The 25395-nt window shown below is 41.1% G+C and overlaps 1 protein-coding gene across 1 annotated transcript in view; it reads left to right on the top strand.

The window, feature by feature from the left end:
* The window catches only part of SLC9A7 (solute carrier family 9 member A7), an 80337-nt gene that overhangs the window by 27607 nt on the left and 27335 nt on the right, over positions 1-25395 (top strand). Inside the window, exons 2-11 of the mRNA XM_065652077.1 lie at positions 12254-12450; positions 13680-13757; positions 14462-14538; positions 15530-15642; positions 16989-17094; positions 17385-17526; positions 21511-21616; positions 21973-22061; positions 22177-22290; positions 24720-24831. Coding sequence (XP_065508149.1) covers positions 12254-12450; positions 13680-13757; positions 14462-14538; positions 15530-15642; positions 16989-17094; positions 17385-17526; positions 21511-21616; positions 21973-22061; positions 22177-22290; positions 24720-24831 — 1134 coding nt within the window. The remainder of the gene's footprint in view (positions 1-12253; positions 12451-13679; positions 13758-14461; positions 14539-15529; positions 15643-16988; positions 17095-17384; positions 17527-21510; positions 21617-21972; positions 22062-22176; positions 22291-24719; positions 24832-25395) is intronic.

Raw genomic sequence — 25395 nt, 5'->3', positions numbered from 1 at the left:
AAACATTTCTTCCTCACATCTAGTCTGAATTTCCCCTCGTGTAGTTTAAAACCATTTCTCCTTGTCCTGTTGCAACAGGCCCTGCTAAAAATTCTGTCCCCAACTTTCTTATAGCTGCCTTTTAAGTACTGAATGGCTGCAATAAGGTCTCCCTGGAGCACATATGCTGCTGTTTAACCTGCAAATTCATGTGGTAACAAATCTTGTAGTACCTCTTAAAGTTTCAAGAGGTATTTTTCCAAGTGTCTAGACAATAATTCATCTCTTAACCACATTGTCCAAAAGCAATGATACTAGCACATAATTTTTAAGAATAAAAAGCTCGTTGTAAAGGCTTGCATGTTCTTTGAGTGTAGCGCTCTCTTGATAAGCAGTATTGACAGATAGAGATTGTCTCAGTGTAGGGTGGTATAACCTGTTATCTACACAAACCAACTCTCTTTTTCGTAAGTTTAAACTATTTATCTGATACCATAGCCCTAACAGCCACACTGCTGTTAAATGAGGTATTTCTTGTGGTTTGGGATGGCAATTGTATGCTAGATGAAATGCATTATATCATTGCATGTTGTTCTAATCACTGGCACTTGTATTATTCTGTCAAGCATTTGCTTAGTCTAAGAAGATAGTGTCTTTGGAGAAGTGAAAGTGAAGTGAAGCCAGAATTAGCTGATGCTGTATTTCACTTGAAAAAACTAAATGGAAAAGTAAAAAGGTCATAACAGTTACATCTGTGCAGTAGTGTGGATGATTACTTAAACCTTTGTGTGCAAAAATAGTAAACAATGTGCACGGGGAGCGGCAGTGCTTTGGTTTGTGGCCTGCTTACTCTGTGCTACATTGCATGTGTGGGTGAGAGTCTGTCCCCTGTCCTCTAGTTTGATGGGAAGTTCGAGTTCATGTTTCTGATAGCAAATGTATAAGTTCCCAGGTTTTTATACATACGGCGTGCAGTTAATTGTTTTAAAAGCATGTTCACTTAAGCAATTTCCTAACTGAACTAGCTAGACATAGTTAACTCCTTGTATTAACAAAAATCATGTTATTAGAAACAATTTAAGGAAGTTTGGAGGATATTTTGGGGATGCTTATCTGAAGCAGCCATTAAAGTGCAGTGGTGTGAAGTGAGTTAAATAGAAATATTCTTCTTTTCGACTGGTATCTTCCCAAAAGGGTATCCATCCACCCTGAGATGCAAGAATTTTTTCATAGTGATTGTTTTGCATATGTCGAAACCCAAAATGTTAGCGTGGGGGTGGGAGTTGTGTTGAAACAGTTTGTGTGGGGAAAACCTGCTGGTTCAATCTGAGAATCTCATATGTTTGTTCTCTGTGTTTGAGAGAATATGCAGAAGATAGGAATGAATGTCCAAAAGAGAGTGTAAATAAATAGCTTTATGCTCTTAATAGCTAAGATAAGAGCAAGCTCATGGGGTGCCCAGTGGCTTAGCGCATGTGAGTGAGATCAGCTTTTGGAAGGATGTTTTACTCCTTACCTTTTTCTGTTCTGGGAGGGGGTTTTGCACCAAGCCCCTGTGGTGTTAGTAGCTGCCCTGGATGTCAGTGGGTCAGATTATTCCAATTAACAGGAATTGGCTGCTCTTTATCTCTAGTAAATCTGATCTGACTAGTGTAGGAAATTATCATCTTGCCAATAGAATAGGCCCAGGCAGGATCTCTCAGCAAAGCATATTTTATTAACGATTTTGAAAGACCAGGTGTTCTACCTAAAGGTAGGCACACAGAATAGGGCAAAAAGCCCTTGCTTATATCCCCCCCAAATCCCAGCTGCAAATTCCTGCCCCTGGTCCCCATTGGTTGAGTACTTAAGGGTTTACAGACTACCCAATGCCTGCCTCAGTTTACCTGTCTCGTTCATCTAATTCTAACAACCCCCTCCCCTTATTGATTTATTTAAAATATGGATTCCTGTTTCTTTGGTTACTCTTCCCCCTAGATGAACTTTTAAAATACTGTAATCAATTTGCATTCTGGGATTAGTTTGAAGAGAGTTTTACATTAAGGATTCATAGTCTGTCTCTCAGTCCTTCCCCCCCACTGGGGTCAGGTGCCAGGTCCTCAGTTTTGTAAAAACAACATTCCTTCGTTAAATGTTCCTTACACTAGTGCCCAACTGGCACCTTTGGACTAAGAGCGGACATGAAATCGTAGCTTCCCAACCACATCTGTGCTGCCAGTGAGACGTGCTGGGGTTAGAGTTGAGGTGGGATGCAGAGGAGAGCTGAAGTGGGTATGATTGATTGCTCAGGCACTGTGCTGGCACCACTGATGCTAAAATGGCTGGAAGGGATGGCAAAAATGTCAGACCAGAGCAGAATCTGTCAGGAGCAGGCGAGAAGGTGTCAATCTGTAGTGGGGGTAGAGTAAGAAGGTTGTGACTGGGAACTATAGGGTGAGTTTGGCTGGACTAAGGTAAAGCTCATACCAATTTAGAAGAGGAGGGTGGTAAGAGGCTGTGTAGGAGGTTGGGAAATGCAGCTGTGGGACCTCTGGACAATGTGCTGCTTGTGAGCAGGCTGAGCTTTTGCCTGTCTTGTTGCAGCTTGAAGTGTAGTCTTTCTTCTTCCTCTCTAGCTCATGGGAATCAGTTAGGAAGACGGAAACATCACAAAACTGCTCATGTACTGCAGGCTGCGGCAGCAGTCGTTTGTCTGCCTTCTGTAATTTATTTCGAAAACAACTGCTTAAATTTTATGCTATATATGAAGGCAGAAAAAGCGGTCCAGGGCAAGTAATAGTTGATTTATTTGATCCTGTGTTTCTTTGATCAACTGTCCATAAGGTCCTAGAAGAGTATTCCCTGGCTTTTTTTTTTTTCTTCCCAGCATGTAAAGTGGGATGGGTCTCAGAGTAGCTGGATCAGAACGTTAAACAGCTGTAGAGTGGGATTGAGAATTGTGGTGTGTTTGTGGGAAAGCTATGGCCACCGATGTGCCCATGCTCAGAGAGGTCCCCCAGAAAGGAGAAACAAGAAACCTGTAGCTTCTCAGCTCTGCTTTGGGAGATGTCTGTAAGTGGCAGGTTGCCCCTATGAGATGGGATAGATCTTCTGTTGAGACTGCATGTGTTTTGGAAGTTGTGATAACAAGACTTCTATGGTCAGACATAATGATCACAGCCAAAGTTGTCTTTTTGCTGCTATTTCTATCTTTTTTGTCACTGCATTTCCCCGTAAACCGCAAACCATCTTGTTTACAAGTGCTGGTTGGTCTTCTGCCCACAGCTACAGAATGTGGGGCTTGCCTCAGCAAAAAAAGATTTGCCTGAAAATGTGGTCAACTTGAAACCTTTGTCTCTGTTCTAAAGGTCTTGTTAGTAAATGGATGGGGCTTGGGGCAGCAAGACCTTTAGGAGAAAGAACTACTGGGAAGTTCTCCTTGAGACAACTGAAAAGCTTTCTGATCCAGATTTTAATTCATTCACCTTGCTCAAACTTCTTCCTGTCCTTTTCTAAGACTTTGTTTGGGTCCCTGTCCTAATCAGAAGCTCTCAGAAATGGCTTATAGGATGGAGGCCTCCACACACATGCACCACTTTAAATATCCTTCAAATGAGCGAAGGCCTGAGGCTGGGATGCAGAGCTCCTCATAGCAAGAAAACAGGCTTATCTATAGTTAACAGCTCTCCTTGTAGCTATTGTGGGGTCTTTGAAACCAAAACCATGCTGAGATGGATGTGTTTCCTGCCCCTTCCCCCTTCATCCTCTCCTTATGTCAAACCTTCAAAATTAAATGACAGTGTCAGCAAAGAGATTGCTGCTGCTTAATGAGTTTCAATTGGGCTGCAGATTGAAGGCTGACTCCTTGCAATGACAGATTAATAACTCCTTCTGCTGAAGCTTTACAGCACATTTTAGGGGGGGAATAATTGTTGTCTGGGCTTTTTTCCTTTAAACTGGGATGCTTCATTTCTCGCTAGTGCCTGGGCCAGGTGATATTACTGTGAAGCTTTTTGTAACAAGTGAATTGATGTTATTCTTTTTCAGAATCCAAGGAGCTTGTGGCCTCCTGTTTGAGATATGCCGAGTGTTTCTAGCATGCATATGCAAAATGGGGAGAAAAGCAGTAACAAAACACTATGACCACATAGGAAGTTTTCTGTTATATAACATAGAGCTGCTGCTCCTGCTGTTTGTTCTTCTGAAGTGCCTACTAGTGTGGTCACCAATGTGCCTGGGGGAAAGAATCTCAGCGTTTTGGGTTTTTCCTCATCTGGCTTAGAAGCCTGTGGTGAAAGAAATGCTCCAGCGCTGCCCTTGCCTCAGGGGACGGGGATCAGTTGCAGTTGGCACCCTGGGAGGGAGTCACTGCTGTATGGGGCAGGAGAGGGAGCCAGAGTGAGGCAGAGGTTCGTGTTTTTGTGGTTGCCTGTTGCTGTTCATGCCTTTGGAAATGGAGTGGTGTTAGTGTGGGTGTATGGCTTTTAGTGCTTTGGGCTCTATAGCTGAGGAGGAGTACTTATATTTTTTGAAAGTATAAAGAATCTTTAAAAATGTTATTTATAAAATATTTAACAGCAAATGCTTTCTTAAATCTGTGTTGCATGAAATGATGACTATGCAGTAAATCATAGAATCATAGAATGTCCTGAGCTGGAAGGGACCCACAAGTATCATCAAGTCCAACTCCTGTCCCTGCACAGGACAACCCCACAGTTCACACCGTGTGTCTGAGGCCTTGTCCAGTCTCTGCTTGAACACTGTCAGGCCTGGGGCCGTGACACCTCCCTGGGGAGCCTGTTCCAGTGTCCACCACCCTCTGGGGGAAGAACCTTTTCCTCATGTCCAACCTGAACCTCCCTGGCACATCTTCCTGCCATTCCCTGGGGTTCTGTCACTGGTCACCAGAGAGAAGAGCTCAGCGCCTGCCCCTCCTCCTCCCCTTGTGAGGCAGCTGCAGCCCCATGAGGTCTCCCCTCAGGCTCCTCTTCTCCAGGCTGAACAAACCAAGTGACTTTAGCCACCCTGCATACGGCTTCCTCTCCAAACCCTTCACCAAATTTGTATCCCTCTTCTGGACACTCTCCAGTAGCTTTATATCCTTTTTATATGAACGAGCTTGAAAACATGGGAGTTGAGATTAGTTGCAGACTCCGACCTTCTTTGTAATCTCTGAGAAATACCTTTGCCTTTTAGAATTGTGATTCCTTATTTCTAAGTGGGGATTGTGTTTTTCAATTGTCTTTTGTGGCTTGTCTGAGCTCTTCTACTGAGTCACTGCTGAAGCTGGGAATTGGGTCAGGAGCCTTGACTCACAGTCCTGTGCTTGGACCAGAGGCCACATGTTCTTACCACAAGACAGTAGTTTATTCCAGCCTTCAGTTTATGCTCTTCAAGATATGGTGTGGGGTGAAGCAAACTTCAAGGTTTGCTGTGTTGCTGTGGTGGTGGCTTTTTTTTTTTCTCCCACTCTCTTTTCTGGACTTCAGATTCTAGGAGGGAATACAGGGAGTAATATTTCTTACCGGTTATCATTTTGCCACATCTTTATGATCGTGTTTCTGTGGTTGCTATCTTGCCAATAGTGTCTATTGCTCCCTCCAAATTATTTGGAACGAACTAATTTTTCTGGAGTTATAGCTCTCCTGTGAAAATGTGAAGCCATATGTGAAATTTAATAATCCTTCAGAAGTTAATGATTGAAATTACAAAGTAGTCTTATCTTTAGATCTCTCACAAGCTGTATTTTTACATTACTTTTTTCTACCTTAAACCTGTTCTTTAACCCTATCATTAATAAGAATGTGCATTACAGAATAAAGCATATCTACCTGCTTCTGTAGTTCATAAACTTCTTGACCATTTCACCATAGATGTGAGTATATAGATCACGTTAACATGACACAACCTGAAAAATAATTTGTTCCCCTAGGAAATAAACAGAGCACAGTTAGTCAGAGGGCATTTTTGACCATCATGGACATGCTTGTGTGTTTGGTTTGTTGGTGTGTTTGTTTTTTTTTTCCTGGAACCCAAGGCTTGTGAGGAGGTGAGGGTACACATGCTGCATATGTGTCTGGCAACACAGAGCCAGCAAGTTAATTTGGTTCTGCACAGTGTCCTGATAACTTTTTTTCTTTGAGTAATTTGTTTATTGAAATTCAAAACTATGCTTAGGTTGGCTTATTTTAAAAGTGAATAAAATGCTTATTACAAAGATGCCCTTGATAGCACACTGCTATTTGCCTACGAGGAAGCATTACCAGCTTGTTTACTGTCTCTTCACTTCCTTATCTAAAACAACCCTAAATCAATGACAAAACATGACCTTGAATCTGTTATTCAGCACTTCAGGTTTTGGATATCCCCAAAATTTCCTTCAGACTTCAAGAATTGGCATCACCTGCATCCATTCCCTATTGAAAAATACTTTTTTTTTACTGAAATGTGGTGAAGACTTGTCTTGTGTTTACACTGCTGAATATAAACTGCCAAAGACAAGGATTAATTTCAAAACAGGCTTCCCATTTTTCATGTTTCACATCTTCTGCAGCAATGTGACAGGCTGATGAATGCCATGCTGGCAGTGTTGCACCGTGAAGAAAGAAGCTGATAGATTAGCGATGCCACGTGCAAGACACTCAGGGAAGTCTGGAGCTCTGCAGTCACTTGCTTATTTAACCCCTTTTTTCTTCTCTTTTTTTTTTTTTGTCAGTGTGCAGCATTACCAGCTCAGTTCTGGATCAGAAGCAGTGCTTGAGTTACTTTGCAAGAGGTGTTGAAACTTCCTCATAAATCGCTGTAAAATTTGAAGGTGTGGACTGTAAGGTTCAAATGTTGACCCTGTGTTAGCAAAAATACTTTTCTCTGGTGTTTCAGGCTATTTAAAGTGAAACTTTCCAACTGGTATCTTGATGCGCACACACATCCTATAGTAAAACAAGCTGTGTGATAAATACTGTGTGTTATTATTAGTAGTCTTTTGTCTTGAAAATACTTACAGGGCTTGCTTTCAACCTTCTCGCCGAGTTTTTTTTTACCTTTGTTTCTTTGTCTTCAAGCTGATAAAAAGTTTAGTTTGGGAGTATGGAGGAAGAAAATATAGACTTTCAAATCTAAGAAAACCTTTTTATATATTCTTTGTGGGCTTTTTTGAAAGCAAAGAAGTATTTTACTCACCATCACCTTGCACCCTGAGGAAGCTGGTGGCCAAGGACCCGGAGGATGCTGCTCTGCCCCTGTGCAGGCTGCGCTAAGGGGAGACAGGCTGTGTGCTGAGGGGAGACCGGGCAAACCAGTCAATAGTTTGCTGGGGCGTTGCTTTCAAAATTTATCACTTTTACATTAAAAAAAAAAAGAGAGAGGGAAAGACGGCTAGCAAGTGCTTTCTCTGCTACATCATGGTACCTCCTTTTTTGTATTGGTGTGGCATTAACAGTAGTTGAACGTCTCCTGGTCACCCCCTCTGCCTGCTTTCTGTAGGGGGAGTTGTGGCCCAGATCAGGGCTGATGGAAGAACTCAAAGCATCCCCTTCCTGGTCTGCTGGATCACTTCAGCTTTTAGGAGCAGACTCTTACACTGCCGTTTCCATTTTTTCTCCTCTGACTTAGAGTCAGCAGTGCAGTCTGTCATTTTAAACAACAACAACGACAACAACAAAAAACAACTCCAAAGCAACAGAAATCCCCAAGACTGACCCAGGAAGCAACAAAGTTGTTTTTGAAGATAATGTTGCAGCATAAAGTACCTGTCCGAGGGGTCCAAATCTTTGCGGGAAGGAGTACCAATAGTCTCGGCTGAAGGGGACCTCAGGAGGTGGTCTCGTCCAGCCCTCTGCTCACAGCAGGTTCCCACAGCTTGGGTTGCTCAGGGCCATACTCACGTGAGTTTTGTCTGTATGCAAGGACAGAGATTATACAACCTTTGTGGACAGCCTCTTCTGGTGCTTAGCCACTTCATTGTTTAAAAAACCAAAAGAAAACCTTAAGTTTTTTTCCTCTGAGTTGCAAGAAGTTTGTTGCCTTTACTCTTAATCACCATGCACTTTTCAGAAGAGTTTGTCCCTCTCTCCACTGTCTTCCCAGTCAATAGCTGCAAACAGCAATGACATCTCCACTGATTTTTCTTTCAGGCTGAAGTGTGGTTAATACAAACTGCGCTGCACAAGGAAGGATCCTCAGTATTTGGTGCCTGGGTCTTTACCAGGAGCCTGTGGAAAAAGACCTGTACCTAAACAGGTTTGAGTTCACTGATTGATCCAGTCCACTGGTTCAGTTTGAATTCCCTGGTTGAACTGTGTGTCGTGGAGTGTGAATGCTTTGGGTTCCTGCAGGCTGCTGCCCATTGAAGCTCCGTGAAACCTCAGGGCTGCTTCTTCAGCGGAGAATTGGGCTGCAAACCCCGCAGAGCTCTACTCCGACCAGGGACGGGGCCGTGCTCATGGTTGCACACACATATCTGAATTCATACTCTCGCTTCACTGCCTTCTGTGCTCGAACAAAACCACAAGTAAATATGCCATTTTAAATGGTGTATTGTTAGACTGGTGTTGACTATGTCTGAGGTCTGTTGTTTATTACTATTAGTGACTTCTTTTAAAAGGGGGAAAAAAAAATCCCAGTTTTTTAATGCTTCAGTTACGCTAAGATGCGTACCAGCTGCATGATCGGCATTGTACAGGCAAGATACTGGCATAAATACTTTCTCTGTTAAAAGTGAGAATGCTAGTCATGCATATAGGCCTTTAAGTATTAATTTTTGAGGTTATCCTTCCTGAAAGTCTTTGAGCAGTGATGTAAACTCGCCCTTGCAACAGTTGCCATAAACCAAAACTTTGAAATTAAGTCTTCTCAAATTTTGAAGTATTTGTAGCCCATTTCTAGCTTTTTTTCTTTTGCGACAGTCTTGCAGTAAAAGACAGTGCTGGATTAGTGGCCTTAGAGGTTTCTTTTTTGAAGAGTAAAGTGTTCTTAAGCAGCCAGATAAATATTTGCTCTCTCAATCCAGGTTCTTCATAAACTTTTCACTAGTGAGACCTTGTGGTTCAGAAGTAAACATGGAGTTTGTGTACTGATTCTTCTGTACCTGTTCCTAGCCTCCAGAACCCATCCCTTCCTTTGCTTCCAAATAAGCAACAGAGCTATACTGAACTTATGCCTGTGTTAACAACCTAGAAGTCTAAAGTATCCCCTGAGCTTTGTCCGTTGAGCAATTCCAAGGCTCTCTTTTCTGGTTTTGTTCTGCATCTGCAACTCTGACTTTCTGGAAATGGTGGAAATCAAGCATCCAGGGAGAAGTTATAGAGGATGCTCTGGCTTCTTGTATAACATCTAATGGCAGGCAGCTTAGAAAGGCATCCTTTCTGAAGCTGTAAATCAGGCTGTTCTGTCTGCCTAAAAAGCACTTGGGTTTTTAGTTTAAAGACATTGGGGGCTGAGTAAACGTATAAGCTTTGTTAATGTTGCTTTGTCAGGTGACATGGGTTGTAGAAATTATCTGGTAAGTCCAGTAACTTTTTAGTGCGTAAAGGACTTGATGTTCATTGGAAAACTGAAAATATTTCCACACGGTTTTAATGTTTTTTGGAAAAGCATTAATGACTTCAGGATTTCTGCAGGTCACATGTCTGTCAAACATGTCCAGCTGGCGTATTTCACTTCATTGTTCAAAACCTCTTATTTTGGGACTGTATGATAAATATAGCAGTATGCCTATACCTTTATAAAACTGGGGAACTTTCCCCTCTCAACTCATCTTTTGAACTACCAGATGCGTAGTATTTTTTTTGCTGATGAAGTTGTCCGTGGCATTTGTGTGGCTTTCTTGGCCCTTTCTATTTTCACATCTATTTCCTTTCACGGCTGAGCCCTGTGTAGGTTTAGCCTGTTGTCTGTACCTTTCCTTGACCAGCTGCTCCTGCTTGGCCTCCTGCCTTGACACCAGCCACCCTGGTCCCAGCTGCATCCTGCTGCGAGACAGCAGCCTGGCAGCAGGGATCGGGTGTTCCTAAACCGTGTGGTGCTCTGCGCAAACATCATCTAGTTTGGTATTTTATTAGTAAACAGTGTATGGAAACAGGTTATTTCCTTGTAGCTGTGTTAGCTGGGCTGTGGGACAATGAGAATTAAAGGATGCTTCACTTCAAACATTGAGTATCAATTATGGATATAGATGACATATCTTCAAAACTTGGTTTAAAATAACTGTTATATTTTATTATGGGAGGAAAACGTATGAGTAGATTATATCCAGTTGTATAATGTGATCACATCCTGCTCTCCAGCGTGTCTTGCTAATGCAGCAGCAGTGGGAGTTTCCCATCTGCTTTTGCAGAGAATTCGCTGAAGGACAGTCCCTGAGCCTAAGAAGCTATTACATCTGTTGGTGTCCCCCTCTCTATTCTCAGCTTAGTAGTAGTACAGACCTGGCTTTGTGCCACTGCTGTGCACAAGCTCATCTGTACAGTTTTCATTCTGGCTTCTGATTTACTACAGGATTTCTGGCCGATGCTGGTTAGATTGGGTTTGAACACAGACAGGCTTCAGGATGTGTTCTGTGAGCCTGGCTCTTCCCAGGTGTGAGTGGGGTGCAGCCAGCAGAAAGCTTTGGCTGCTTCTCTGGCTGGGCTAGTGAAGATGTCTCCAGCCATAACTGGCAATGCAAGTGGCCTAGAGGGGACTGGCCCTAACCTGTCACTTCGTGCAGAGCTGCATTTTTGCTGCATCCATCATGTGTAGCTGCAAAATGCTCCAGGGTCGTTAGGTGCATGCTTGTATAAATCTCTGTATTTAAACTGTCAGCACCTGAAATTTCAGTAAGTAGATTTATCTCGCTGAGGGGGTTTCTTCCCTTGTGCTCTCTTTGAGTATGTGTAATACTTCTCTGTTTTAAATAAAATACATCTTAACCTTCCAGTTACATTTTAATGATCTTGTAGCTGCTGTGTTCTCTTGATTGTAGAGAAAGAAGGGCAGAGGTGAACTACCACTAGAGTCACAGCTGCTACCTGCTGCACCTGCTGCGTTAAAACTATTTTCCCCTCTGAACTTGAAGAGATAGAGATGTGTTCTTTTAGCTTTTCTGGGGTACAGTTTGGTTACACTTTCAACTATGCCATAAAGATAAGTCTGTCTGGTGTGGTTTTTTTCTTTTTTCTTTCCTTTTGTGTGTGTAGTAGGATTTTTTTTCTTTTGTTTCACCTCATATATTCTCTGGTTATTACCTGTCAACTGTCAACTTCATTTACCATCTGGCGAAACAGATCTATGGATGCAGAATGAGGGTCGCGGGGGGCAAAACGAGCATTGACTACGGACTTGTCAACAAAAGGATCAAACATCCGTTTTCATCTTATGGTTGTTTAGAACAAGGATCATTCTAAGGCAACATGGGAGCTTTTACTAAGGGTGTATCCATTTGTTTACTTACCAGATGAAAACCACTTTGTTTTTATATGTTGTCTTCACAGAACTGGAGTCTCATTCTTTTCTTAGTATATTGTAAAAGGAACAGTGCTCAGTTAAAACCTTGTGCTTCTCTAGCCTCCTGGCATGGCCCTTCCGGTTTTTTTGTCATTGTGTTTGATGCATCCCTTTTATTGATAGTGTTTTCTGACTGGATTTAATCTAGGCTGGCTGAGTAATTCTTATATTCCTGAATCCCAGGCCTTTATGATTGCTCTATTTTACCTTTATTTTTGTTTTTGTGAAATGTGGAAAATGCTTGCAAAAGACATGTAGCTGGCTTCTTTGTGCACACTATCTGCATTTTAGTTTGCAGAGTGTGCAGGACATTGTGCAACAAGCCTTGTTTGCTTGCTTAGAATTGCCAGGCAAAAAAGCTGCATCCTTGCTCAGCTGTAAAATATTATGACCAAGGCAACTATTTCAGCTTGGTTATGGTCACATGTTTTCAGCAGCCCTTATTTGTTGGTAATGGTGTATCTACTCAGTTTTGTCCTTGGGCAGGTGAAATGTGTTCGTGTCCTAGTGTTTAGCCTCTTGTGCAACTCTGGGTTTACACTTCAGAGGCATGAATGAGGACGAGGAAGACAAAACACAGAACAGAGTATTCTGGTATCTGTCTGAAGTGACAAATTTTATAAATTCATCGGTAGCTTTGTGCTGAGGGCCTCTCTTCCTCTGCAAACAACTGATAGTAACAATTCACTGCAAAATATTGATGATGCACATACACTTGTAATCGTCATGCGTTGTACCTTGGATGTTACTTGAAACTCGAAAGTTGGGTACAGGAGTAGCAAATCAGCCTCATGCATTTTTAACTCTCTTCCAGGACTCATAGTTGGGGTGATCTTGAGATACGGGACTCCCTCCACCAGCGGCCACGACAAGCCCTTCGGCTGCTCGCAGGACAGGCCGTTCACAACCCTGCTGGTCAACGTCAGCGGGAAGTTCTTTGAGTACACGCTCAAAGGGGAGATAAGCCCTGGGAAGATCCACAACGTGGAGCAAAATGACATGTTGCGCAAGGTGACCATTTCTAGTGCTCAGCTGAGTGTTTCTCCTTTATCTGCGCTTCCATCACTCCTCTCCACACCTTCCTATTTGAATGTCGGGGAGTATCAAGTGTCTGTATTCCTGATAGTAACAGCACTTCAATGCTTAATTCAAAAGCACCTTCTGCATTGTATCACTGATGGTGAAACTTTGCTCTGTTGCATGTATGTAGTGCTTTCCCAAAGCCCTTGGTTGCTGTCTGAAGGCTTAATGTACATCGCTCAGGTCTGTAGAATTCACAAAGACAAAAAAACTGAACAAAAAAACCTTGATGCTGCCTTGTGTAATACAATGTAAGGAAAATTGTTTTTTCTTAGTGAAAAGTGATCGTTTCCTAGTATTTTTTTCCCCATGGTTTTTTAATCTGTTTATTGTCAGGAACAATATGCTTGTGTCCCTATAATCCATGAAATGAGACAGTCTGGTACTGGAAGTGAAATTCATCTGCTAACTGGTACTCAGATCTGCTATTTGGCTTCTTACTCTATTCAGTGTCAGGAATTAACCACCTTTTGTGTGTATCAAAGCTAGACCTCAAAGTATGGGATCGAGACTTTAGGCTCATAACCTAAAAATATTTCTTTCTGATGACTATGAAGAGAGCTTAAGTGGCTGTTTATATCTACCTGGCTGCTATAGATTTATAAAGTTAGCTGAAATGAATCCTCTTCTGGGAGTGCGCACTTGTGTTTGTTTTCTAACTTGTGCTTAGGTGGAGGTGAAGAGAGCCTAGTTAGTCTCACACATGTGCAGTGCTTCTTTTTGGATTTTAAATGATTGGCTGACAACAGCTGTGCAGGGGCTAAACTGATGTGTGTTGTGTTTGGTTTTTTTTTTCAAAGCAACATAAATAGCATCTCTTCTGCGAATATGAGTATCCCTTACAAGAATAAGAGAGATCTTCTCCAGCATTGTTTCTGTTACAACTTTTTAATTTAAAGAGACTGTGTTTGGATTGCTGCAAGACTATCATTGGTGATGGATGTAATGTCTGTTTTTCTAGATACTGTTTACCACGAAAAGCTGCTGCTTTTTGCTGCTGCATATGTATAGAGCTGGCCATTACTTTGGAGGGTCAACTTAGCCAGTTGTTTTCTATTTCAACAACCAAAAGTAGTAGTTGTCAGCAAATGAAAGAGGAAGATGACATAACAATTTCTGTATGTCTTTTTCTAATTGAAGTTTCATATTTTATTTTTTAGGTAACATTTGACCCAGAAGTTTTTTTCAACATTCTGTTGCCTCCTATTATTTTTCATGCTGGATATAGCCTGAAGAAAGTAAGTGTAAGAATTTTCTGAGAACAGCTGCTTTTTTTTTTTTTTTTTTAAATGTGATACTGCTGATTTATTCAGGAGTACAGTCCCCATTACAAGCATATTCTTTCAGTAAGAAAAATCTCATGTCCTCCATAGGCGGTCAGGCCGTGTTGTTTTAGGAGAAAATACATGTACTTTTTACTACAAACACATTAAACTTGATTTAATCTTTGACTTTTTTCCAAACATTACCAGAGGTTGATGTCAATTTCATTTAAAGTAAAAGATGTCCTGATATGAATTGCTTTGGTCCTTCTCAAATATCCCAAATACATTAAATTATGGTGAGTAGTGGATCCAAACCTGAATCTTGGTGGGGTTATGCCAGACACTGAATGGCCAAAGGGCCCAGATTCTGCTCTTGCTTGAAGATACCATGAATTGGTGCTGGTTTTTAGTTTTGCAGCTCTGATACCCCTTATGAAAACATCTGTGTGGAAAGTTTCCTGTCAACAAGCTCCATGTAGGGTTTAAAACATGCTTCAGATTTGGTTTATTCAGTTTACTGAATCTGGACAGAATTTACTTTGTAGTAATTGAAGCATTTCTCTGGAATGGAGGGGTGTTTCTGTGTATTAATGCAAGCGTAGTAGCATGCTGTATGTTTTTGAACAGGTGATACAAGTTGCTTTAAATAAGCGTATAAACCTCTTTTTCCTGTGCAGAGACACTTTTTCAGGAATTTGGGGTCCATTTTGGCTTACGCCTTTTTAGGAACAGCAGTCTCTTGTTTTATTATTGGGTAAGTGAACTCTGTGATATCTGTTCCTTTCTATACTAAAGTTTAAGTTGATAAAGTGTATGCTGAGCCTTCCAGACTGCTTCAATTTTGTAATTTGCTTGTTTGAGGATTTTATTTATGTATCCTCCAGACAAAATGCAAATGTAACTTTTGCTGAGATTCATCCCACTTCTTAACAGTACTGTCCCTTGAAATGATGTTGTCAAGTTTAAATCACTTGGCAAGTCCACAGTACTGAGGAGTGGCATTGAGTTTTTGATGTCATGGTCCAGTCCAAAACAAAACCGTGTTATACTCTTACTGGAATTGACTTGAATTGTGGACACTACTTGTAATAGAATTTTAGAATCAAACTTTTAGAGATGTCCCTTTCAGTGACCACACATTTGCTCTCTTTCTTCCTCTGCATATGTGTATATATATAATTTCATGTGTATGTACATTTGCATTTAGTTTAAGATAGCTAGTCTCATTGGTTTACTTGCATACGATCTCTTATGCTGCTAATATTACTGTGTCTGGTATATGGATATTCTGAAATACAGAAATCTTGAATTGTATAGGTAACCTTAGTTTATCTGTCAAAGAATTTCACTAGAGAAATACTTCAAAGGCTATTCTTGGTTCAGAGCTTTTGACCTATGTGCTGTGTTGGGAGGAGCGATACTGAGAGGAATTTTGAGCAGGAAAATGTTCCCTTTGGTGGAAAAAGGAAACAACCTGTAGATTCTGTGTACTAGTTGTATGAACAGATTTCATGCTTTGCTTACTAGTTTTCAGTGATATCTTCTGGATCCTATATCACATGGCTCATCTCATAAGGAAAATAAGAAAATTAATTTTGAGAGCTTAGTGTTAAACCATGGCAGTGTTCCACAGAGCCGTAGCATAGCCAAGCCTGCCTGAAATATTGTTGCTTGTGCTTTTCCTTTGCCTGTTTGAGATGCACCGACTTGTTTGACTTGGACTGTTTTATCCTCTTTCTCTTCAGGAATCTCATGTATGGGGTTGTGAAACTAATGAAGCTGATGGGTCAGCTCTCTGATAAATTCTATTATACAGACTGCCTCCTCTTTGGAGCGATAATATCTGCCACTGATCCAGGTAGCTTGGTGAACATTTTTTAATAACCTTCCAAAATAATCCTGTTGCTAGGATTGTTGGCTGCATAGCACAAAGATATTAACAGCACTTTATTTGCAGTTACGTTATGCTAGTATCTCTGATTCTTTTCTCTTAAATGCATGCAAATTTTGGGTGTTGTGAAAGCTGTTCTCTGATGGTTTGGTGCTGGACTGATATGATGTGATGGTCTGTTTGGGGTAAAAGGAAACTTTTTCCTTTTTCCCCCTTGTAGGTTTTTGTTTAGTGTGCATCAAGTTTAAGACTGCAAATGGATGAAATTAGTATATTGCATTAATAGCAGGACATCTTTAGCTATATTGCTTGTGACATTGGATAATTTAAGAGCAGTATTTGAGGCTTTTAGGTTCTTTAGGTATAGGGATCTCTTTTTTTTCCTCCTTTGAAAGAACTTCATGTTTTACAAGTGTAAGCAAAAGGATGCTCTTCTGGCAAAGTAATTTGAGCTTTTGCAAAAAAAAATACCTAGTCATCCTTCAAAGTCCAGCAGGTTCACATACATGTATCTGCTTGACAGGTCAGTCTGGAGAGCTGGTGTGTGTCAGGGGCCGGGCAGGGAGTGGTGAAGTGTGAAACTTGGCATTTAAAACAGCTAATTTGAGGTGCTCAGTGGTGATTTGTGTAAAACTGGGAAGTAGCTCCTGTGATTGAGCTGAGCTCGGAACAGCTGGTGGTTGCACACAATTCATGCAAAAAAGAAAAAATCACTGTGGTGTTTTTTTTTTTGAAGCTTGTATATGAGAACATCTTCAAGATTGTGGTCTTTCATCTCAGACTGAAGTTTCTTGAAAGGGTGGTTATAAATATTCAGCAGTCTTTCCCTTTTCAAATTCTGCACAAATGCACACTCCCGTGGCATAGTGGATGCTTTGGGAACACATTGGATTGTTACACTGTTTTACAATGGCTGAAATAATAAAGCTGTGTCAACAATCAATACAAGCTTTCAAGGCAGCAAGAGCTGCACAATGTTTAGTTGATTATCTTATGGAACGTGTTCTACAAAAAATATCTGGGCTTTAGTGGAAGTGCTTTGTCTGCCCCGTGCCCCTTGATTGCGAGGGCTTTCCTATAAACAGTGTGCAGATGGGAGGGCAACAGAACCACCTCCTAATGGAGCTGCCCTAAAACTGAGGGTGAAATTGCTTACCTATAGCTAAATATTCTTAGACTGTTTCCCAGTTTAATTTTGATCTTCTACTTCAATTCCTGGGTTTTGCTGCTTTAGGCAAACTGGCAAGTCTGCTTCAGCAGCTCACATGGTCATTCCTCAAGTCAGCCAGTGTGGTTTTTCTCCCTTTCTCTAGTTACTGTGCTAGCAATATTTAATGAGCTGCATGCTGATGTCGATCTCTATGCCCTTCTGTTTGGAGAGAGCGTGTTGAATGATGCTGTTGCCATTGTATTATCTTCGTAAGTAACTACCTGAATTTCTACTCTGAAATTACTTAATTGCTTTTGGTATTTGTCTAAAATAAATGCTTTTTCTGAGAAATGTTATTTTGATTTTAAATAGATTGTCTTGAACTGAATTTCAAATAAACATTGCAAACATTTGCCAAGATCCCTCCCTCATGCGTGCATACACCAAAAAGGCAAATTTGCCCTCAGTATGAGATTGTCTCTTCTGTTGCTCAAGTGTTGTTGTTATGGAATAAAACTTTTCTGATGCCACTTCTTACTTCTTGTTACTCTCTTTCTAGATCTATAGTTGCCTACCAGCCAACAGGTGAAAATACCCATGCTTTTGATGCAGCAGCATTTTTCAAGTCTGTTGGTATTTTCCTGGGAATATTCAGTGGTTCTTTCATGATGGGAGCGGTGACGGGGGTTGTGACAGCTCTGATATCCTTTTTCATGTTTAGCTCTTCCAGACTAGATGCTACATTCAAGTACTAACAGGGCTCACCTAGTTTTTAACTGTAACAATGGTGACACTAGCTTGTTTTAGTATGAGTGTGAAGATATGATCAAGTATTTCTGTAACTTTTGTCTATAGAAGGGCATATAGATACCCACTGAAATCATCTTTTGCCAATATAACTGTGGCCACGCTAGAAATTTCAGTCGTGTTGCTGCAAGCCAAGGGGAGGCCCTAAATGGGCATGTCCTAATGATCAGTTTCTTTTTAGGAAATTTTAAAAAAATGTATTTTTTTCTATTATTAGGCTTGAAAGACATCTCATATGGTAACTGGTGTCCGATTCTGTTGTCAGCAAAATCATTAACAGCTATTTCTGACCCCACAGGGTTCTTCCTCAGAGTCCTGCCTTTAGCTGTTCTGCTGGAAATCTGATGTCATTGGCCTTGGATAAGACTATATCTCTACCAGAGTTAACACCATAATGTGATGTGCTTTGCATGACCTGTCCTGCTTTCATGAAGCTTACTGATGCTATTTGATTAGAGCTCTGATGTGCTCAGCAAGCAGCCTGTGCGGGTTTTGTTTTAAGGTCAGGTAGTAGACCTTATTAAGCCTGACCTGCTCCAGAAATTGTGATGCTTCTTGAGGAAAAAAAAAAATCAAATTATTTACTTTTAGACCAACTAGTATATTTGTATGCATCCCAGACTGCTATGATGTGTCTAGGTTTCTGAAAACTGATTTATAAAGAGTAGAATGGGATATTTTATACAATAATAATGAACATATGATTCTTCATCTTAAGTGATAATATCTCAACCGTGTCTTGTTATATACACGCTGTATAGATTTGTCTGATATATGTCTGCATAATGGTAACCCTTCAGGTATAAGGTGTGCTGTGATATTTAATGTTCAGTCTTCCAGTTCTACCATTCTGCAATCAATGTGGTCCAGAATCATGATTCCTCATTTGGCTTTTAGGCTACTGCCCATCCATAGCTCTAGCTGATCACATGCTGCTGCTTTGGATTTTGCCTTGCTGGTGGGCTACTAATTACAGCTGAAATGCATTCAGATCCATTTTGTGAAATTATGCTTCTGAAGCAGCAATTGGTTCTTGCTGTTGCTAATGCTTGTGCTCAGGAGGGTGCATGAGGCTGGGAATGGTATTATTTTAAGAAAACAACAGAACAAACAAAAAATCCTTAAACTGTTGCTCAGTAATACAATTTAAACTCTTTTCTTTTGGAAAAATACCTCATGTCATGCAATACTATAGAAGCAAACTGTAAATTTGTGTTTTATTCTTCATAGATGGTTAAACTCATAACTTACATCATGAACTCAGTCAACAGGCTGTTACTCCTGTAGCTCTGAAGTACCTGTTACTACCTCTCTACAAGTGAGAGAGTCCATGCAGTCATGCATTGTCCTTTGAAAACAGACAGACTACTTAGTTTCCAAATATGATGCAGATAATATGCATGGACTTGTTCTGACTTTCAGCAAGCTGTCTTGGCCCCACTGTCTGTGGTTATTTTTATAACAGTTGAGGTATTGTACCACTTAGTATGTTCTTTTTACGTTGCAGAATCTGCCTGGTTGAAATGAAGCAGAAGGTCATGTTTAAGGAATAAAGAAAGAAAGTTAAGAAAACAGAAGTAATAATTTAATTTGAATTAACATTTCAATTTGGTCAATTATATGAAATAATGAAAGTTTTTTTCCCTTGCATTGCTCTTACCTTCACCTTCCCCCACAATGTTGAGCACAGGTTTTCCTTTCAGATTTACTGAAATGTTTTGGTATGGTTACTTATAACAACAGCATGAGGAATGAAGAACTTGATTCACAAAACTGCCAGAAAAGACTGGAAATCAGGCCCTGACAAGGGCCCTTGCCTAACTCCAGGGGGAACAAGGTTCGGCCTCTTCCTCTCCCATGGAGTGACTGTGGCTGCCCGGTTTTATCAGCACCATCAATGACTCTTGAGAGCACTGGGATTGATTTGTGGTGGGATTATCTGAGTGCTCTGTGGAAAGACAGATTCTAATTGTTGCTACAGTGGATGTTGCTGCTTCAGAAGCATGATCTGAGAAAACAGGTCTGTTTGGGGTGGAATTTGGCTGAGTATAACAGTACATCCTCACAAGTTTTAGAGAGATTGTTTGTGTGGAGAAATGACTGTGTAGAGAATTAACAGCCATTTAAAAAAAAATGCTGAGTTTTATATTTGGTGTAATGCCAACTGTCATGGAGAATAGCACTGTTTTTTCTTGTGTGTTTTTTTTGTTGGTTTTTTTTTTTCATGGTTAGGGATTTTGTTTTGAGGGCAACCTTCTGACAAAGCAGGGTCGCAGCCAAAGGTGCAGCTGGAGTGTATGTTTTGGTGCCTTTGCCTTCCAGGTCAAGGGAGAAACTCAACCAGAGTAGGTGTGGGTAGGAAGTGGGTCACTCCCTCAGGATTGCTTCATCCTAACCAGACTCCCAGTTTGCCTCTGTTAATCACTTGTGGCTTGTTGTAAACACCATATTCTGTGATAAAGCCCATGGGAGACTGTTCCCACTGAGTCTTCTGGGCTACCTGGCTGCTGCTTGCAGGAGGCGGTCAAGAGTGCAGTGAGCCCCAGACCTCTCAGGAGCTGGGAATTGCCTGTGAAAGTTGGTGCTGCTCATCACTTTTAACATCCCAGCTCTGTCCTGAGCCCCAAGTCCCCAGGCAGTGGTGCTGCCATTGGCTTTAGACCCTGCAGTGCTGCAGAGAGCCCAGGATGCAGCCGTGTTATGTGTGGAGAGCAATGGTGGATGATCGTGCAGCCTTGATGTGTCCATGGAGGTACCGATTGCCTTCATATGAGTGGTGGAGAGTGCTACCACCTTTCTGTTTCAAGTGTCCTTGCTGCGCTCTTGCTGCCCACTCACTTGGATTTCAGAGAACATTGTGCTGGCTGTCAGCTTTCGGAAAGACCAGGGATCTCTCTGCCACCCCTGTTAGCACATGGTTTCTTTCTGTGTCTTCTAGGGTGGTTGTGCACAGCTGCCCATGCTCAGGTACAGTTCAGTGTTTGCCTGCTGCCAGAGCAGTGATGGGGGGGGGGGGCACGGAAAATACAACAACAAACACAACCAAACAATTCTATAACTATATGAACACCTTTTTTGTAGCATGCGAAGAACTGTATTTAACACTATTGAAATCTGTTCCGCTTCTTCAGTCGCTGTATGAGCTGTTAATTCACTGGGTGTTTGATGCTCTTCAAGTTTTCCTTTCCTCTGGAAGATAAACTTCTTTTTCCGTCCTGTTGAAAGGCTGAGCTGCTCTGATGGAGTTGGCTTTTACTCTAAAACACACCAATACAAGGATAGGAAACATATTTTGTTGTAGGCAGGATTTCTGCCTCAAAAGTACAGAAGTAACTAAGCTTGCTGAAAAACGCTTGTCTGCAAATCTGAGCAGAAAATGTTGATAAATCTACTTTTTCTTAGGGTTGCTGAAGTCAGGAACAGCCCTAATTGTTTCTGAATGTATTTTATGCTTTATTTAAAGATAGGGGGAGATTTGGGGGTGGGGTGGGGGAGTGGGGAACCAAACCCAAAACATACAAACAAAAAACTGGAAAAAGTGAGGCACACAATCTAAAAGGAACACCAGGTATATATCCCTTCCCTGCTGGCACTTTGCAGGGAAGTGTGGCATAGAGTAAGATATTACCTCAAAGAGGTAGAGCCACAGTTGTGCCATGGAAATGCAGCAGAAGTATCCATAACTGGCTGTTGCAAGGGGAGACCGTGATTCTTAAATTTGCCTCGATGTGATGGAATTGATGTTTTTCTGCACTAGAAGTGTTTTGTTTTCCAACCAGCATTGGTTGCTAGCACACAAAAGCGTTTTTCATAAATACTGAGTACAGAGAAGCCAAAGGATGTTTGGTTTTTTTTGATCCCTTAACAAATGACTTAACGTGACGAAGTTTACCAAGTTGCACTGCTTCCCCCTGCTGGAAACGGCTCTCTTCTTCTTGATGTCCTGGAGCACTTTCTTGCTTGCAGAAGCTTGTGGATTTACTGGTGAGTTGTTGGGCTTCAAGCACATGGAGACAGAAGTCCTGCCCATCTTAGCAGCTGTTTTTCCACTTTTTTCGTTGTAACTTTCCCATGAGAAACATGATGTTGGTACTTAAGGTTTTTTTTACTTTCTGTACAATGTCATGGAAGGTGCAGCTCACTGTGTAACAAAGGCTTTTAAGAGCAATGGTTTGATTCAGATGCTGCCTCTCCAGTCTGGATTCTAACCTCCCAGAAGATAAGATTCATAAAATATCGAAGTTAAGGATTATGTCTAAATTTAATAGAACATGGGAAGGGAAAATATGTTGAGCTCACACAATAAATAGGCTGGTTTTTACATGTGATTCTGTTCACAGGTGTGGTGGCTGTCCTCTTCTGTGGAATTACCCAGGCACATTATACATACAATAATCTGTCAGTTGAATCAAGAAGTCGCACTAAGCAGGCAAGAACTGTTTTTCATCCTTTGTACAGTGTGGTGCTGTAGTAGTCCATATACTATTGTTTTTGAAAAGCATCTTTATTGCTTGGCCTCTAACATGTGACTCTTTTCTCCCTAGCTCTTTGAGGTATTGCATTTCTTGGCTGAGAATTTCATATTTTCTTATATGGGTTTGGCACTGTTTACCTTCCAGAAACACATATTCAGCCCGATTTTCATCATTGGAGCTTTCGTATCCTTTTTCGACTTGTGTAAGGTATCTTTATTATCTTATGTGCCTGGAAATGTGTGGTGTCTGTTTGCTTTACCAAATAGAGGATGGTGGCTGACTTGAATTTCCCTGAAGTCTTGCAGGCACAATAATTTTGAGAACAATCTTTGGTTACCCCTTACATCAAAGCCCTAAGGTCTCTGGTGTTGGGTCTGTACCTGAGCAAGTACTAGATGTCATATAATTTCAGCAGATAAATGAATGTGCTTTACTGTGTAACTCAGCTACTGACAGCCAGCAGTGTTTGTGTATCTGAGATTTGGGGGCTTAGAAGACTATTACTTTTTCTCTTCACTTCCAATGGTCCCTTGAAGAAAGCAAACAAACTTCAAGTAAATAAAGACGATCGTGGATGAATAGATTATATTTGAGCAATGCCCCAAAAGTAGAGGTCAGGATCTCAGGTGATGGGAAGAGGGAGGAGCTGAGCTGTGGTGCAGACTGGGGTACCCACTGCTGGGAAGGTACTGGTGTTGGAGGTGGGTATCCAGTTCCCAACCCACTGGTACCTGCATCTGGAATTCCCAGGAACTGAACACTCCTGTAGGAGTCACACTCAAGTAAGCTGGGAGTCGCTAGATTCCTCTCTGCACCTCACCCCTGTTGAAATAGCTCACATACCTATTTCTTCACTATATTCCTGGCTGCTTGAAAATTCAGGGCAAGTAAGTGTGCATGAAGCAATGGGAACTAGTCTTCCAGTCTCAATTTCTCTCTGCCTGCTGCAGGAGTAGGGCTATCGGCGATGGAGATAAAACCCAGTGAAAGTACAGATGAAGGTGGCCTAATCCAGAACATATTTCTTTTATCTCTCCTTATTTCTACTGCTCTCTCTAATCTCTGTACTGTTTCTAGGGATTTATCACATTTGTCTTTATTTTCCTTTGGCCATTTACTATTTTCTGAAACAGTAATAAATTTTCTCCTGTGTCTCCTCATGTCCATTCTTCTGACCTAAAAAATGCTCTGGAGCCCTGCAGCCATCAGATAAAGACATGAACAGAATAGTTGCATGTGGTATACTAAACATGGTGATTTTTCATCTCTTGCTGTGGCCTTCTGTTCTCTCTTGGGTTACTCTGTCTTGGGTTTATTTTCTGTATTTATTTTGTTCCTTTCTCTTCGCACCCACCTACCTTTTATTAAATTTCTTACATTTTTCTACCACTGCACTTAACCTCTGTTGCCTCTTGGGTGTTTTTCTACCTTTGTGAAGAGGGCAGCTAGTACTAGCACCCACATTTTGCCTCAAGAGCTACTGTCCCTGTCGAGTTAACACCTTGTGGGGGTGAAATGTTAGAGGCATCATTAGCTGTTGAAAGAGAAAGGTTGGACTGCAAAGGCAGAGCTGAAGCCTCAGTGTCCATGAGGAAAATCCTAACCATTATTCTTATGTACATTGGTCTTAATGGCTTCTGATGTCTGATTTCCGCAGTCCTCAAAACGGACTGCTATAAAAGTTGTTTGGAATAATTACATGAAACTTTTTGTACAAAGTAATAATAAAAATCTTATTTTCCTAGATATATAATTTCCTGCAGACCGTATTGCATTAACTTAGTCATGGCAACAACCCGGTGGTGTCTAGATGTCTTAAATGGTTTTATTTCTTTTTCATAGGAGAGCTGTTTCATTCTTCTAATGTTGTTATCCCAGCAGCAAATAAGTGTTTGGAGGGCTTCTGGTTGTGTGGGTGTTTAATAGGATTTCAGCACATTACTCTAGTTTGTCCTAAAGTGTTCCTTAGATGGTGGAGGGTATATTCAGCTTTCTGCTTCTTCACTGGAATGACTGGATGTTTTACACCACAGTAAAAGAGGGAAGGAGCTTACCACCTACTGTCATGAATTTCTGCAGTACTCTTTCGCTACTCTTTTTTGAGCTTAATTCTAGTGCTGACAAGTGGGGTTTGGATTTATGATCTCAGTAATTCTGCACTCTTAAATGCTTGCCAGCCGGTAGATTTTTCCCTCTGCAGGAGGTGTAATGGAGTGGCCACTTGCTGTTCTTATCTTGATTTTTTTTTCCTTCTGTACATAGGACTGCATTTCTGTTGGTCCAAAACACATAATCAAGTGGTGGTGGTGGTAGTAGTCGTTTTAAAGTGTGAATTTTTAAAGTAAAGTCTTTATGTACAATGAGTAATTTTAAATACTAGTTATAATGTCACTGTGCATTAAATTTTTTTTTGTTATATTAAGATTTGTATTCTGTGGAATGAGTTCTGTATGCACATGTTGGTAAAAGTCTGTTTTATGTAGACAGACAACAAAAACGCTTGTTATCATGATGTAAACATCTTACTGAAAACAGAAGCTTCACATTAGAGCCAGGTGCTCAATAGTGCATACCTCAGGAAAGTGAAAACCTTAACCCTCAGCTGTGAACAGATTGCAATCTTTTTGGGCAGAGCTGCACATATCTACCCTCTCTCCTTCTTGCTGAATCTGGGCAGAAGGCATAAGATCAGCTGGAACTTTCAGCACATGATGATGTTCTCAGGTAGATGCAAAAATGTCTGAAGCAAAGAATCTCATTTTTACCTCATAAGCGATTTATAGTAGTACCTTCTGCTTTTATAATCCACATGCATGCGTCCCGAACAGAAGACTTCATGATTGTTGCAGTGTGCCATCATACATCTTTCAACCTTTACAGAAAGTGTGTTATGTCTGAGAAGAGTGACATCTGCCAGCTGCTGGCAACAAGCAGTCACCTCATGTTGGGAATAGAGTATTTCCTTCTGAAGTGCATGTGAAGGGGATGGGGGAATTGGGATGCATCTCTTCCAGGAGGTTATTTCTAGCTGAGATGATGTACATGTTGTGCAGAAACAAATACCTGTTGAGAAAAGAGAAGCATATTTACGGGTGCCCTGTCCCACTTAGTTGGTGAAAGCAAGGTATTTAACTTAAACTCCTTTACAATTTCTGTCACATAGATGACTGTTTAAGTTTGTCATCTAAAGCAAATCATGGAGTGTGTTTCTATATGTATAACATGTGCATCCTCGAAGTGCCAGGGATGACTCTTTACACAAAAGGTTGTGAAGACGACAGAACCAGG

The sequence above is a fragment of the Caloenas nicobarica genome, chromosome 1 (genome assembly GCF_036013445.1).
Source record: "Caloenas nicobarica isolate bCalNic1 chromosome 1, bCalNic1.hap1, whole genome shotgun sequence".
In the NCBI taxonomy this organism is placed as follows: Eukaryota; Metazoa; Chordata; class Aves; order Columbiformes; family Columbidae; genus Caloenas; species Caloenas nicobarica.
This window is presented reverse-complemented; position numbering and strand designations above follow the sequence as displayed.